General features: G+C 35.6%; 1 protein-coding gene across 1 annotated transcript in view; it reads right to left on the bottom strand.

Moving 5' to 3' along the window:
- SBF2 (SET binding factor 2) overlaps positions 1–13,282 on the bottom strand; it is a 1,344,181-nt gene that overhangs the window by 692,666 nt on the left and 638,233 nt on the right. The window contains exon 7 of the mRNA XM_053720592.1: positions 878–1,010. Coding sequence (XP_053576567.1) covers positions 878–1,010 — 133 coding nt within the window. The remainder of the gene's footprint in view (positions 1–877; positions 1,011–13,282) is intronic.

The following is a 13,282-nucleotide window of genomic DNA, read 5'->3' as shown; positions in this document are numbered from 1 at the left end:
GACATACATTAATTTGTTATATGGCATGCGTTAATTCGTTATCTCACATGCGTTAATTCGTTATATGATATGCGTTAATTCGTTATATGATATGCATTCATTTGTTATATGACATGCATTAATTTGTTATATGGCATACGTTAATTTGTTATATCACATGCATTAATTCGTTATATGACATACGTTAATTCACATGTCATTTTAAGACAATCAACACTACCCTACTGTGTGTTTAACTCCCTCAAACAGGTTAAACGCACAGTAGAAGTACTGCTCAGATGTGCAACTAGTGCTGCTGAATGGATTAAGCAGCAGGTGCTCTGTGGATACCGAGCAGCACTTCTACTATGCATTTAACCTCTCTGCTGGGGATAAACACCTAGTAACGTATGGTTGATGCATGTGTTTTTTTTTTACTATTATGGCCTTTTAATCCCTGCAGAGAGGTTAAACACATAGTTAATGTAAGCTCCAGAGCAACAATGCAGTACTGGGAGCTAGCTGAACATATCTGGTAAACCAATGACAAGAGGCATATGTGTGTAGTCAACAATAACCAGCTAGCTTCTAGTAGTGCATAGCTGCTCATGGAAGGGAGGCATGATTGAATGTCCTGCTGAAAGAATTTGCCATAACCAGCGTTTCCGGCTTTGCTGTGATGACTTACATTGTACATAAGGTTTGTTTTTTACAGTGGAATGTAAGACTATATGGAGACCAGATTAAACCATTATAGCAGATTAGGACATGATGTATCCAAATACGACGTGGTTAACAGAAGATCAAGTATTCCATAGATTATTTTGTAACAAGCAATGCCAGACTGAAATGTTGTAAGATCACAGCCAATTTACAGGCTTAGGTTGTAAAATCTCACCTATATTTAAGAGGAAACATCAATGCTTCTACAGCACGACAAGCGTCACTAAGGCGTTGAAAGCTGGAGGAATGAAAAAGAACTTTGTTTTCCGTCAAAACAGCACAAAAGAGGCTGAGCACGTTTTGAATTCCTAGAACACAAAGAAAGAATCATGTTTATTAAACCACACACCTAACAAAATAGAATTTCCTAAAGGACCACTCAATGCAGTAGAATTGCAAAATTAACAATTGCATAATAAAAAGACAATGAATTTCAAATAAGCAGTAGATTTTTTTGTCTGACAAATTATTTTATTTCCTCACATTTTCCAGCCCCATGTATCATGTGACAGACATCAGCCAATCACAGACTAGTATACGTATACCCTGTGAGCTTGTGCACATGCTCAGTAGGATCTTGTTCCTCAGAAAGTATGATTATAAAAAGACTGTGCAAAATGTGATAATGGAAGTAAATTGTAAAGTGTCTTAAATCTACATGCTCTTTCTGAATCATAAAAGTTTATTTTCACTTGAGTGTCCCTTTAAGTAGAAGCCTGCTAAAATAAGATCTAATTGATTGGAATATACATAGGTACATTTATGGGACAGCTGTTTTATTTTGCACATTGATGAGTATTGCTCGTGACTAACTGAAGTGCATTATGTGCTCTTTAAAAGCATAGCGTGTTATCTTAAATATATCAGACGGGAGAAATCCCAGGACCTTGGTTTTCATTGCATTCCACAAGGTGCATCATAACTGGTGTTGAATATCATCAGAACTCTGCCAAGCAGGGAAGAGGTCTTGTAGCTTACAAAGGTTTTAGTTTCAAGCGTTACACAAGGGAGTGTCAACTGAGGTAACCCTGTGAATCACTACCTAAAATACTATTTGTGTTTGTGCACTGAGAGAAAACAAACTACTTTTTAGGAATAGTATAAGCAGCTGACAGTGTCTTTTTTACAAACATTAACTTAACCGGAAATTAGGCTAAAATATTAGTTATCGGCGAATAAAAAGTTAAAAACACTAGAGTCTTATTTTCATACATTCCACAAAGCTATACAATTGGACAGGTGTCAGAATTCCCTACATGGATATAATTACAAAGTAGAGCAGACCCCCTATATCCAGAGATGGAGCAATGCCTATGTCTGTGCTTCGTAAGTACTTGATGATCTATAGAAATCTAAAGCTCTCTGGATGTCCCTTCATCCGTTCAAAATCAGCTCCCATAATCCTCAAAGGGACATTACCCAAAGGCGGAATCACTTGAAAGTGATATCTTATCTATAAAAATCTGTTCTTGTGATAATGTCTAGTCAGCTTTTTACATATATGCTGCATCACTTTCAAGTGACTTAGCATTTCGGAAACATGTCCCTTTTAAGGATTCCCTGAACTACCGCTATTTGTTTTTGCTCTCTGATGTTTTGTTTAAATACACTTCCCTACTGCAGCTCTCTCATAGCACACAACACCCCTAGTACTCATTATGTTAATGAGGGAAGCACAATGACACTTTCATGTAATCACCACAATCACATTTGAGACCACAGTTTATCTCCCTTTTATTAATGTATCTAAAAACAGGTTTGTCCAACCTGCGGTCCTCCGAGGCATTTTATCCCCTGTTCTGAGCCCAACAGATTGAAAAATCTGAACCAAGGAGGGTTTTTATCTTTACTTCTTTTTTTCATACAGCAATAGTCCTCCTCAAGCAGCAAGTGTGTTGTTAAAAAGATATAGCTGCATTTTAGAAACAACTGTATGTACTGTAAAATAAGTTCATACATAAGAACAGTGGCATTTAGTTAGCTCAAGCATTGCTTATTAAGTTGCTGTTCACATACAATGAACATATTTAGTCTCTAAAATGATCATTGTGACCCTATAAGTGAAAGCAATACCATTTTGGTACTACGTGTGAAAATACTTTAAAATGGTTTGGATAAAGTCTATGGGGATGATTTATCAAGCTCCGTATGGCGCTTGATGCCCCTTGTAGGCTCGCCGGAAACAGAAGTTATGAAGCAGCGGTCTAAAGAACGCTGCTCCATAACTTGTCTGTCTGCTCTGAGGCCGCTGACCGAAATCAACCCGATTGACACCCCCGGCTAGCGGCCGATTGGCTGCAAATCTGCAGGGGGCGGCATTGCACCAGCAGTTCACAAGAACTGCTGGTGCAATGATAAATGCTGACAGCATTTATCGATATGCGGAGGACATGATACTCTACATCGTATCATGTCCGCTTGCACATTAATAAATATACCCCTATGGGTCTAAAGATCTACAGCTCTCTGCTCTGGCGAGATTGTCTAAAGAATTCTCTTGTCAGTACCGTGAGGCAAATTAAACAAATTTAGCTTGAGAGCCGTTTAACTATTCAGGGTTTGGGTGTGAATGAGGGAGACGTACATTCGACAATAATACACATAAAAAAAAACTCAGATTGTGAGCAATTTCTCTTGGTGTTCAATCATTTAGCCCTATTTGCTTTTTAGCAGTATGGGAAGAAAACAACTTGCTGGCATTACAATGTAAATTGTCTGTTTTTTATTCCAAAGGAATTTCACAAACAATCTATAAATAGTAATATATACTACATTCAGCAATTTATTTACAATCTAAACCATTTACATGAAACGCATTCTTACTCCAAGGGAACGATTTGTTTTATTAAAACAACATGATTAAAGCGTTACAATATAATCACATGTATGTTTACAAGTCATGAAACAAACATCATTTGCAGACACACTTGTTTATTTGGCGCATATATTATCTACTAAATAATTATTTAAATTCCTTTTACTGAAGTTTACAGGACAAAATAAATAAAACTACAACAATACAACTAACATGCTCGAAAAGAAATTGAATACAGAGTTCTGTGCACCTATGAACTTTACAGGGATATAAAACAGCAATAAAAAATGCTCTAATTTGATTGAACATGTTTTGCACTATTGATTGAAAAGAACTATAAACGTAACCTAGCAAATTGGTTAAACACATAGTTAAATTAATCTCCTGAGCAGCAATGCACTATTGGCCTGAGCTTAGCATGGCTGCTGAGTTGAAGTTACACATATATGCCGCCTAATTGGCTAAGCAGCCTTGTTCATGCAGTAGTGCATTGCTGGCACAGAGCTCACTTATTGCAGTAGAGCATTGCTGGTGCAGAGCTCACTTATTGCAGAAGTGCATTGCTGGTGCAGAGCTCACTTATTACAGTAGTGCATTGCTGGCGCAGAGCTCACTTATTACAGTAGTGCATTGCTGGCGCAGAGCTCACTTATTGCAGTGGTGCATTGCTGACACAGAGCTCACTTATTGCAGTGGTTCGTTGCTGACACAGAGCTCACTTATTGCAGTGGTGCATTGCTGACACAGAGCTCACTTATTGCAGTGGTGCATTGCTGACACAGAGCTCACTTATTGCAGTGGTGCATTGCTGACACAGAGATCACGTATTTCAGTGGTGCATTGCTGACACAGAGATCACTTATTGCAGTGGTGCATTGCTGACACAGAGCTCACTTATTGCAGTGGTTCATTGCTGACACAGAGCTCACTTATTGCAGTGGTGCATTGCTGACACAGAGCTCACTTATTGCAGTGGTGCATTGCTGACACAGAGCTCACTTATTGCAGTAGTGCAATGTTGACACAGAGCTCACTTATTTCAGTGGTGCATTGCTGACACAGAGATCACTTATTTCAGTGGTGCATTGCTGACACAGCTCACTTATTGCAGTGGTGCATTGCTGACACAGAGCTCACTTATTGCAGTAGTGCAATGTTGACACAGAGCTCACTTATTTCAGTGGTGCATTGCTGACACAGCTCACTTATTGCAGTGGTGCATTGCTGACACAGAGCTCACTTATTGCAGTAGTGCATTGCTGACACAGAGCTCACTTATTGCAGTAGTGCATTGCTGACACAGAGCTCACTTATTGCAGTAGTGCATTGCTGACACAGAGCTCACTTATTGCAGTACTGCATTGCTGACACAGAGCTCACTTATTGCAGTAGTGCATTGCTGACACAGAGCTCACTTATTGCAGTAGTGCATTGCTGACACAGAGCTCACTTATTACAGTAGTGCATTGCTGACACAGAGCTCACTTATTGCAGTAGCCATTGCTGACACAGAGCTCACTTATTGCAGTGGTGTATGGCTGACACAGAGCTCACTTATTGCAGTGGTGTATGGCTGACACAGAGCTCACTTATTGCAGTAGTGCATTGCTGACACAGAGCTCACTTATTGCAGTGGTGCATTGCTGACACAGAGCTCACTTATTGCAGTGGTGCATTGCTGACACATAGCTCACTTATTGCAGTGGTGCATTGCTGACACAGAGCTCACTTATTACAGTAGTGCATTGCTGACACAGAGCTCACTTATTGCAGTAGTGCATTGCTGACACAGAGCTCACTTATTGCAGTGGTGCATTGCTGACACAGAGCTCACTTATTACAGTAGTGCATTGCTGACACAGAGCTCACTTATTGCAGTAGTGCATTGCTGACACAGAGCTCACTTATTGCAGTAGTGCATTGCTGACACAGAGCTCACTTATTGCAGTGGTGCATTGCTGACACAGAGCTCACTTATTGTAGTGGTGCATTGCTGACACAGCTCACTTATTGCAGTGGTGCATTGCTGACACAGAGCTCACTTATTACAGTAGTGCATTGCTGACATAGAGCTCACTTATTGCAGTAGTGCATTGCTGACACAGAGCTCACTTATTGCAGTAGTGCATTGCTGACACAGAGCTCACTTATTTCAGTGGTGCATTGCTGACATAGAGCTCACTTATTACAGTAGTGCATTGCTGACACAGAGCTCACTTATTGCAGTAGTGCATTGCTGACATAGAGCTCACTTATTGCAGTGGTGCATTGCTGACACAGAGCTCACTTATTGCAGTAGTGCATTGCTGACACAGAGCTCACTTATTGCAGTAGTGCATTGCTGACACAGAGCTCACTTATTGCAGTGGTGCATTGCTGACACAGAGCTCACTTATTGCAGTGGTGCAATAAGAGAATGCTCTAAAGCATAAAAGCATTTCCTTACTGCAGCGTTAGGTCCCTTTAAATAATAGAGGTATACAAATGACCACCCATTTATAGGAACATTTATCAGATATTGCAAGAGGACAAATTTATTAAAAAGAACAGAAATCGTTACATTTGCTCTCTTTTATTTGCAATCATTTTGTAATCATGTTTCATAATAATATTTTTTCATACACTTGCAGGCTTGGCCTATGATTAAAGGAGATAGTGCTCCCTGCCCTCTCCAGAAAAATAAAATCATGAATGAATTAAACACTTATTAAAGAGAAATAGAAAAATAAACCAACCCATAAGAGGCAGTTTGTTTCAGATTGCTTTTCCATGGACAGAAATACAAACTGGACAATTATAAAATATCTACCAGCTTTTTAAACATGTTTTCCCATATGGAGGATATGTGGTGAGTTTACAGCATAAAAAAACATCCGCATGTAAAAACACATTAATCTTAAATCTTCCTGTTTGTGAAAGCTTCGGGAAGCTGATAAACACACAAACACTCTTATTTTAACATCAAATCCTTGAAGCACACCAGAGGTAAAGCAGAGAAGATATCTGTGCAGGAAATGGCGCGCTTTAGCGATATCTGAATATTGAAGGCCATATAATATGTACGTATAGTAGGCACCACTTTCCATGCAAGAATCTCATTGACTTGATATCAGAACCTCAATGGATCTACATCACAGTATCATTTTGATAGTACTGGTCTATAAACTTTAATAGTCATATCTGTACGATTAACCCCTGCAAAGTTATATATCATGATAAATAAAATGAAAATAACGTATTCCTAAATACACAGCTGATACAAACTAACAAGGCTAAAGTGAATAAAACAAAAGTAAAGGGAATAAAATGAAAGTAAAGGGACAAGAATACATAAGCAGTGGGAAAACTGGATTTAATTTAATGCCAGATTCCTTCTGTAGAACTTATTTAGCAGTATAATAAATACTATAATATAAATTTCAGCTAATATATTTTAATAAATGGTATTCATTTCTCAATTTGAAACAAACACAAAAGATAATATTGTAAAAAAATTAAATATATTCATTAGTTTTATTTTTATTTTTTTCAATCTTGGCTGCTAGTTTATAGCAAGACAAAAAAATGTCTTGTAATTACAAAGTGTTTATTTAATGTCTTTTTAACAAGGCATTAAAGGGATATTAAACACTAAATAAATGTTAGATAGAATGACGCATTCAAAGAAAAGATTTGTCTGAGAATAACTTGTAGATGTATTTTTTAAAGTTTCATTAGTTGTTAAAATATTGACAAAATAAGTGTAAAGTTAAGTGTCTATATAACAATGGGAGCTGCAGTGTTGTAACTTAGGTTACCATCTCTGCTGTGGCCAATTAGGGACACATTCATCTTTCAAAATTCATTTGTAATATTCTCTTTGACTAGGGATTTTTTTAATATGGATAACCAATTTACTTTAAACTATACTTAAAGGGACATAAAACACAATTTTGCTTATCTTTCATGATTCAGACATAGCATGTCATTTTAAAGGGACAGTCTACTACAATTTTGTATTGTTTAGAAAGATAGACAACACCTTTATTACCCATTCCGCAGTTTTGCACAACCAACACTGTTATATTAATGCAATTTTTACCTCTGTGATTATCTTGTATCTAAGCCTTTGCAGACTGCCCCTTGATAACATGACGTTTTATTTATTATTTATTGACTTGAATTTTATCCAATTAGTGCAGTATCTGCCACAACCCACGGGTGTCAGCACAATGTTATCTATATGGCTCACATGAACAATCACTACCCTGTTGTGAAAATCAAATAAAAATGCATGTGATAAGAGGCTGTGTGTAGTGGCTTAGAAACAGGCAGACATTTAGAAGTTTAAATGTTATAAAGTATATTAATATAACCATGTTATTTATGCAAAGCTGGGGAATGGTTAGTAAAGGTGTTATCTATCTTTTTAAACAATAACAATTCTGGTGTAGACATTCCCTTTAAACAACATTCCATTTAATTCTATTATCTAATTTGTTTATTTCTCTTGGCACCCTTTGTTGAAAAGGATACCTAGGTGGGCTCACAGGCGTTCAGCTAGCTACCAGTACTGCATTGCTGCTTCATCAAGAAAGGATACCAAGAGAATGAAGCAAATTGACAATAGAAATAAATTGAGAAATTGTTTAAAATTGTATTCTCTATCTAAATAATGAAATAAAAAATTGGGGTTTCATGTTGCTTTAAGATTCGATAATCCATTTATGTGCAAATATAAACAGATAAAATGCATAAATAATACTCATATGAACTAAAGCTTTATATTGCAACTGAACACGGTTTAAAAGTCAAGGACTATATCATGTTTATGAACAATTCCTATGTTATATTACTAGTTGAGTATGGGAATTTAAACACGGATTTAAAGCTTGACAAAAGCTTTACATGTTTGAGATGTGGATGATTTTTCTTTTATTATTATTCTAATTAATGAAACAATGGTACAAGAATGTTGTTTTATTATTAAAAGCCTAACATTATCTAGTGCATTTATTTGAAATGAGTATTTTATTAAAGGATAACATGACCATAAAGGAATTTGTTGGCAAGAAATTGACATAAACTATTGAACTATACACGTTTTACATATGCTGACTTGTCTCTGTGGACTAAAGAAATGTTGGCAAACACACAAAAATATTCACAGGCAAGTGAAACGCACATACATTTTGAATGAAAGAGGTCAGATAATAACAATATAAAAAATGGTTTATTAGTTTAATAGAGAATCAGTACAAATGCAAGGATAGTTTATCTTGTATAGCAATAATATTCATTGGGTGAAAATTGTAATATATGAGAAGGAAATTTATGTCTTGCTAACAATTAAAAAAATAACTTTTTCTTGATTCCTTAAGAGGGATTTGCCTATTAAATTCAAGATTTTAATTTTTTTGCCTTTTTTACATTTATTTTCATCTTATTTTAGTATTTCTCATGTTGTTACATCTTACAAATAGAAAAAAGTAAATTCTGATGTATGTATAGATTTCAACAATGTATATTTAAATTATAATTAAGTTTAATAAAAATGTTTTGTTAATTTAAGGTAAACTACACATAAGTGAGACAAGTCAATTGAACTTAAAAAGATAGATAATCCCTTTATTACTCATTTCCCAGTTTTGCATAACCAACACAGTTATATTAATATACTTTTTACCTCTGTGATTACCTTGTATCTAGGAACCTTCTTCCAGCCCCCTGATCACATGACTGACTGTTTATTAGCTATTGTCTTAACTTTAGCATTGTTTTGTGCTAGATCTTAAATAACCCCCTGTGCCTGAACACAGTGTTATCTATATGGCCCACATGTACTTTCTGTCTTTTTGTGTTGAAAAAAGATTTAAAAAGCCTGTGATAAGAGGCAGCCCTCAAAGGCTTAGAAATTAGCATATGAGCCTACCTATGTTTAGTTTAAACTAAGAACACCAAGAGAAAAAAGCACATTTGATGATAAAAGTAAATTGGAAAGTTGATTAAAATTAAAAGTCCTATCTGAATATTGAAAGTTTAATTTATACCAGACTGTCCCTTTAAGGTACTCAAAAGATATCCATGTACTTGCATGTGTTAACACTTTTACCCACTAGCAAACAGTATGCAATAGTTATTATGCAACATAAGAAAATAGTACTACTGTATACATTAATGACACTGTATTGTACCATATTAGCTTACCGCCTAATTGCTCTATGGAAGGGTATTCTTGTATTTGTAACTATGACTCCTTAGGGATTATTTCTGCCATACTCCATATAATATATGTGTATCCCTTTAACTTTGTAATTTGTTTTATCTTAGGGGTTAAATGGGAGTATGTTTTTACTCCCTTCTAGCAAACAACTGTGCAGAGTTATATTTTTAAACGCCCATTTGCAAGTATCCAGCAGGTCTATGATTACGGCATACACTGAAACTAGTAAGACCAGCTGTCTCCTGATTTCTGTGCTGGTGGTATTGGATTTTTATATCAGGTTGTAATTAATAAAGTTTTTGGATTTTTAACCTGCCAAGAGATCCGACCTTCTTCTTTGCCTACTATTTTATACAGTATTTATTTATAAAATATTTTACCAGGAACGATACATTGAGATTTCTCTCGTTTTCAAGTATGTCCTGGGTCTACAAAACATTGCATTGATACAATAGGGTACAATAAAATACAAAAACAATAATAATACACAATATATACAAAATTTAACATAGAACAGGTAGGAAATATATAATCAACCATGACAGGTGCATTCTGTTTTGAGATATGTAGAGAGGGATCTCTTAAAGGATTTTAGGCTTGGGGAAGGTTTGAAAGTGTGAGGGAGGTCATTCCATAATTGTGGTGCTCTGTAGGAAAAGGAGGATCTAGCTGCTTTCTTTTTGTATTGAGGCAAGCTAAATAATGTGCTGGTACTGGATCTGAGGTTATAGGAGGTGGGAATAGCTGGGGAGAGCATTCTGCTCAGGTAGGGTGGGAGCTTCCCATAAAAGTTCTTAAACACAAGGCTGGAAAGATGGAGGGAGCGTCTGGATTCCAGCGACAGCCAGTTTAGTTCTTTTAGCATGTCACAATGGTGGGTCCTGTAGTTACATTGTAGCACAAAGCGGCAGAACGAGTTATATAATGTATTAAGTTTATTTAGGTGAGTTTGTGGTACAAGTGCATATACTATACTGTCTCTGATCAAATAAAATATATTAATAAAAATATGGAAGGCTATGAATATAAAGGGAAAATATGGTCTACATAAAATAGAGTATGAGGCATTTAAAAAGGATACCAAGAAAACAAAGCAAATTCGACAATTAAAATAAATTGGAAAGTCGTTTAAAATTGTATGCTCTATCCGAGGCATGACATTTTAATTTGTACTTTTCTTTCCCTTTAAGCATTACATAATACAAATTATTTCCATTTTACATATGTACCTAAGCCATCAATATTTTTTTTTATAAATACAATTCATCATTGATATATGTAAAATAATACTATTTAAAAAGATAGGTTAAATTGAGCATAAATACGCACTTAAATTGTATTTTAATTTCTGTTACCTTAATACTGAGCTTTAATACATCTCAATTAAAAATGTCACAAATAAATTAAACTTTTAAACCTAGTGACCTTAGCTTTAGAGGGAGAAAAACATAACAAGGTTTGCAGAACAGTGATTATAAATATTTGTTATAAAAAAACAAATTCAGTGGAGTTTGGTTCTATACAGTAATCAAAAGCAAACATCTTTCTGAAAATTACAGTTCACATAGGCATACTCAGGACTTCTGACATCATATGAATATATTCTAAGTACACTAGCCAATTCCCACAGGTCACTGTAAACAAGAAGTGAATTATTAACTAATAATGTGCTCTCTAGAGTCATATGATAACTATTAAAATCTACAAAAAAAGTTGTATATAAAACATGTTTGTCTGAGAAGTTTTAGTTACATTCCTGAGCTCTCATGACCTCTAACAATCCCAACTACTTGTCATTCAGACGTGTTAAATGGACTTTATCTGAAAAAATAGGGCTGGAACAACTAATTGGTGAGATTGATCATAAAAATAGTTGTCAACGAATCACATTATCGATTAGCTCGTCTGCAATTAGATGGTCAGTCGCACAGCACCAGCCGATTAACTCCTCCTGCACATGGTATTGTGCAAAATGTATTTATTTATTTTTTGTTCTAACCGATTAAATCAGATAATAAACATCTGCATGTTACTAAGCCCCTGCAGGCTGCCTCTTATCTTAGTGTATTTTATCATCTTTTCACAGCCAAAATAGTGCTAGTTCATGTGTGCCATATAGATATTGTGCTTACTCCTGTGAAATAATGCAGGAACATGAGATAAGGGGTTGTGTGCAGGGGCTTAAATATAAGGTAATCACAGAGGTAAAATATATATTAATATAACAGTGCTGATTATGCAAACCTGGGGAATGGATAATAAAGGGATTATCTATCTTTTTTAATTACTACAAATTTTCAAGTAGACTATCCCTTTAAATGCATCTTTCCATGATATTTTGTGGTTAGACATGTTCATTGAGTTGGTGGCGGTAAAAGAAGCTACAACTGTATTATCATGTAGATAAAGCAAACACAGTGTAATAAACACACACTACAACCAGGAGAAATTCTTGCCATATATCAAGAATTATATATAGTATGTAGTGACAATGTAAGGTTGAGGGTTTCATTGGAAGTCATTATTAATGCAGACACTGTGAACAAAATCCAAGCACAAAGATTGATATGAGGGTCAATTAATTGTGCTATAATGTGGACAAGCACAACTGAAATTTCCCCCCAGAAACTTATGCCCATAAACATGGAGCTAGATTTCATGCTGGATATAAATAAACGTTGTTACTACCAGGTAGTGACAGCGACTTCCTATACTTCTATAGTAGCTGCAACAGCAATGTAAGGGCATTATCTTATCACTGATGCATCTTTTTCATATCTTCCTTTATAAGTTATAAACCTTGTTTGAAAAAAAATAAAAAAAATCCCCCCACCGCAAGTTTAACCACAACCTCGAGAGCAAATTAACCTTAAAACAAATTTACAGAGCAATTAACAGTAACTAAAACCCCAGTGCAATTATCCCTAGCCATGACCCGCAGGGCAAATAAGCCACCCAAACTAACTGCCCTGACTCCCCCCACCACTTGCAAAGAACCATGACCCCATAAAAACATACCCCCTTAAAAGATATAACCCCTCAATAAATCCCATAGACTTATAACTCTCACTCTAAAATAGCCCTCCTTAAATTGCCCACAAATATATATTAACCGGTTATTTCTAACCCTCTAATAACTAACACCCCTAATAATCCCTACTATTATCAATAAGCCTCTTAAATAATGACCCTATTAAATATTTAACCCCTACCCTTAGCTAATAATCCCCCTGCAAATACACAATCACTACTATTAATTAGGGCCCCCCCCCAAAAAAAAAACTTCTTGTCAACACTTTATTAATAAAACACTTTACTGTTAATCATAATCTTATTACAATTTCATACTAAACGTCTTTAAATTAAGGAGGTAAAGTAAATGTATGCTCCCTTGCAAGTCCTGGGACTAGAATCTTGATTGGTTGCAATATGAATATGTCTACTGAGGAAATCTTATAATTGGTCCCGTTAAATAAGTGGTCCTTTATTCTCTATACTATGAACAGGCAGGTGGAGGCAGCCTTAAAAAAAATAAAAAAAATAAATAAAACACAACCAAAAAA

This window comes from Bombina bombina, chromosome 7 (genome assembly GCF_027579735.1).
Source record: "Bombina bombina isolate aBomBom1 chromosome 7, aBomBom1.pri, whole genome shotgun sequence".
Lineage (NCBI taxonomy): Eukaryota > Metazoa > Chordata > Amphibia > Anura > Bombinatoridae > Bombina > Bombina bombina.
Note: the sequence above shows the minus strand (reverse complement) of the source record. Positions and strands in the feature narration are given on the sequence as shown.